The 2,958-nt window shown below is 41.2% G+C and overlaps 1 protein-coding gene across 1 annotated transcript; it reads left to right on the plus strand.

Moving 5' to 3' along the window:
• The first annotated feature begins 804 nt into the window (after positions 1-804).
• LOC142140574 (glycoprotein-N-acetylgalactosamine 3-beta-galactosyltransferase 1-like) lies at positions 805-2,661 on the plus strand. Its single transcript, XM_075198281.1, has 2 exons — positions 805-863; positions 1,935-2,661. Exons 1-2 carry the CDS (start codon positions 805-807, stop codon positions 2,659-2,661), a joined length of 786 nt encoding a protein of 261 aa, XP_075054382.1.
• Positions 2,662-2,958: the final 297 nt, after the last annotated feature.

The raw sequence follows: 2,958 nt of genomic DNA on the forward strand, positions 1-2,958 counted from the left end.
GGTATATGCAGTGTATACAGAATTCCTATGATATACTAGACACATAAACACCAAAGTGAGAGATTTATTTCCTTTATTCAGCCTGCCCTTTGCGCTCCCCCCATGAGGTTGTTACCACCCCTGCATAAGCCCTTTTCACCTCAGAGAGGGGGGTTGTCATGGGGGGTGCACATTTAGGTCTTTGGGTAATTCAGATCATCACAGCCACTTCCAGGGGGGCACAAGCACCACCTTCCCACCCCATTTTTGCTGCTGCACTTCACCTACCACCCCCCATTTCTGGTGTTCCCGTGTTGACAGCCTCTGCCACCAGGCTTATAGAAGTTCAGGAACACACATTGCCAGGTTCTAACATGTTTCCTGTTTCAGTGCTGCAGATGCTACACAGTGAGGAAGATTTCAGGTGGCGCACTGGAGTTTCACAGCGGATCAAGAGGAGCAGTAGTAGATGTACGACCCCATTCTGCACGACATTCAGGAGCAAAATGTCACCACGGACGGCAGCTGTGTATGATGTTCACTCTGCATTTTTCTGTATACTACATGCAGTACACATAATATCGTTCTGGCTTTTCAGGCGCTGCCCTTGGCCCGCTTAGTCTTATGATGCTATTACATTTCCACGTGTCCTGCTGGATAACAGCAAAGCTCAATAGGAACACTGCTGCACAGTTGGAATCGCAGAGTGGGGCTGTGGTTAAGCAGCGATTACATCTGTAATGATGGTTATCTGAAGAGAGGCTTATCAGTGTTGTCACGATTCGGATGCCTGGCCTTTTATATTGCAACGGCCTACAGAGCAACATGATTAATGGCAGACTAGAGTGTCTGTCGTTATCTCCATACAAGAAGAAACAGTTTATGTATGAGGAGGAAATAGTATGGTGTCTGTAGGACGACTGCTTTTGGTTAAGCTCAATGGCCAACCCAACTTAAGTAGAAGTCAGTTTGGCATTTATAAGACCCAGCAGAGTCACAGTGCTTACTAGCAATGAAATTACATTTCCTACACAAGGACACTCCTCACCATGGGCAATCTGAGGTTTTCGCCTTTACTACAGCCAGCTAGATATATACTTTTGCACCATTATCACTCAGATATTTGATATTCGTGAAATATTTATTTTGCAGACATCTATGTTCGTACCTTTTTATTTTATCTCTTGACAATTAATCTGAACTTCCTTTAAGCTTATTGCAAGGCTCACACTTCCATTAGTTAAATGCATCCAGCAAAGTTTATAGGTACATTTAACATCAATCCTTAATAACATACAATTTAAAGTTTTGATATCGAAGATAGGTACACAAGGTGGTACAGCTCATTATACAAGAGCGGGTCGTTTTCTCATACCTACCCTTCTTGGTGACTCGCTGATTACGGGGCATTCCTAGTCTACAATACTGAGACTCTTCTGTGGCCATTACACGTAGACTCAGATTTAGTATTAACCACAAAAGCCAGTGAGCATATTTTATGGTTCCCTTATAGGGTTCGGTTGTCAATATTACCCGTCGTTCTAGGGTAATTTCCCCCTAATTTGTTCGGTCTTGTATTGATGTCACCCACTCTAGGAGCTCTGGGATCCACTTTGTTCTTGTACAAGATTGCATCTTTGCCACTTTTAACACTTTCTACTCTATAATGTATATGTCTTCTGTTGTATTAAAATATGAAACATCTGTATCTAGGTTGGTGGAAAGAGCAAGAAGCAAGAAAACTGTCTTGGAAATTATTGCAGTTGTACATCCACATTAGCTACTATAAACATATTAGTTATAGTAGTCTGAATGACAAGGTCATAAATAGGTTCCTTTCAAGTAATTGAGTTATTTGAGCGGTACTTCATTTATTGCTTTGACAATTTACGAGACATACCTAGGCTCTAATATTTTAAAAATGTGACAATTGATCTCCCCATTTTGGTTCTTAGCAGACTACTAGGGCAATCCAAGTCTCTTATTAATTTATATTTGGCTTTTATATGGAACCAAATAGTGAGTGATGAGCTATCACAAACAGTCAGAATATTTTGCTGGATCATGACTGGACCTAATATTTTGGACACAAAAGCTTTTCATTTAAAGTACTCCTGGATTTGTCACTGCAATGTTGCCCCATTCATGAGTTCCACCAACAATGATAGATTCCCAACGATTGGTTTGGATACCAAGAAAGGGCGAGATCAGCTTTACTGGAAGACCATTAGAGCTTTTCAATATGTGCATAAGAACTACCAAGACATAGCTGACTGTCTTTTAAAAGCAGATGATGACATGTATGTTGTGGTGGAAAATTTGTGTTGGATGCTCTCTAATTATACACCTGATCAGCCTATCTACTTTGGGAAGCGCTTCAAACCATTTGCCAAGCAGGGCTATATGAGTGGTGGAGCTGGTTATGTACTTAGCAAGGAAGCTGTGAATCGCTTTGTGGAGGGATTCCACACTGGAGTTTGTCAACACACCACATCTGTGGAGGATTTAGCACTGGGGCAGTGTATGGAAAAAATGGGTGTAATAGCGGTGGACTCTAGAGACACTGAAAAGAAAGGAACTTTCCATCCATTTACACTGGACTACCATCTAACAGGACATTTTGATAAGAGCTTTTGGTATTGGAGTTACTGTTTATATCCTGTAGTGGAGATAAGTGAATGAAGTAGTTGCTATTACTGGAGGAATAAAACACTAAAAATGAAGATGTCTCCCACTAGGTGTATCTTCTGGTTCAACTCACATGTGCATTCATTGAGGTCATTGATGAATTCAAAACATCCATGACATCTTTGAACATACTGTGCATCTAGACTTGGTGCATGGGTTTACAAAGCAAGATGGCAGTGATTGCAGAACGTGAGGGGAAGAGTGAAGGTTATCTAATGAAGTAAGGAGCCAGTGTGCCTCATTCTCTTCTGCGGAAAGAAATTATTGAAATCAGATAAATGTGTGGAGCAG

The sequence above is a fragment of the Mixophyes fleayi genome, chromosome 2, assembly GCF_038048845.1.
Source record: "Mixophyes fleayi isolate aMixFle1 chromosome 2, aMixFle1.hap1, whole genome shotgun sequence".
Classification (NCBI taxonomy): domain Eukaryota; kingdom Metazoa; phylum Chordata; class Amphibia; order Anura; family Limnodynastidae; genus Mixophyes; species Mixophyes fleayi.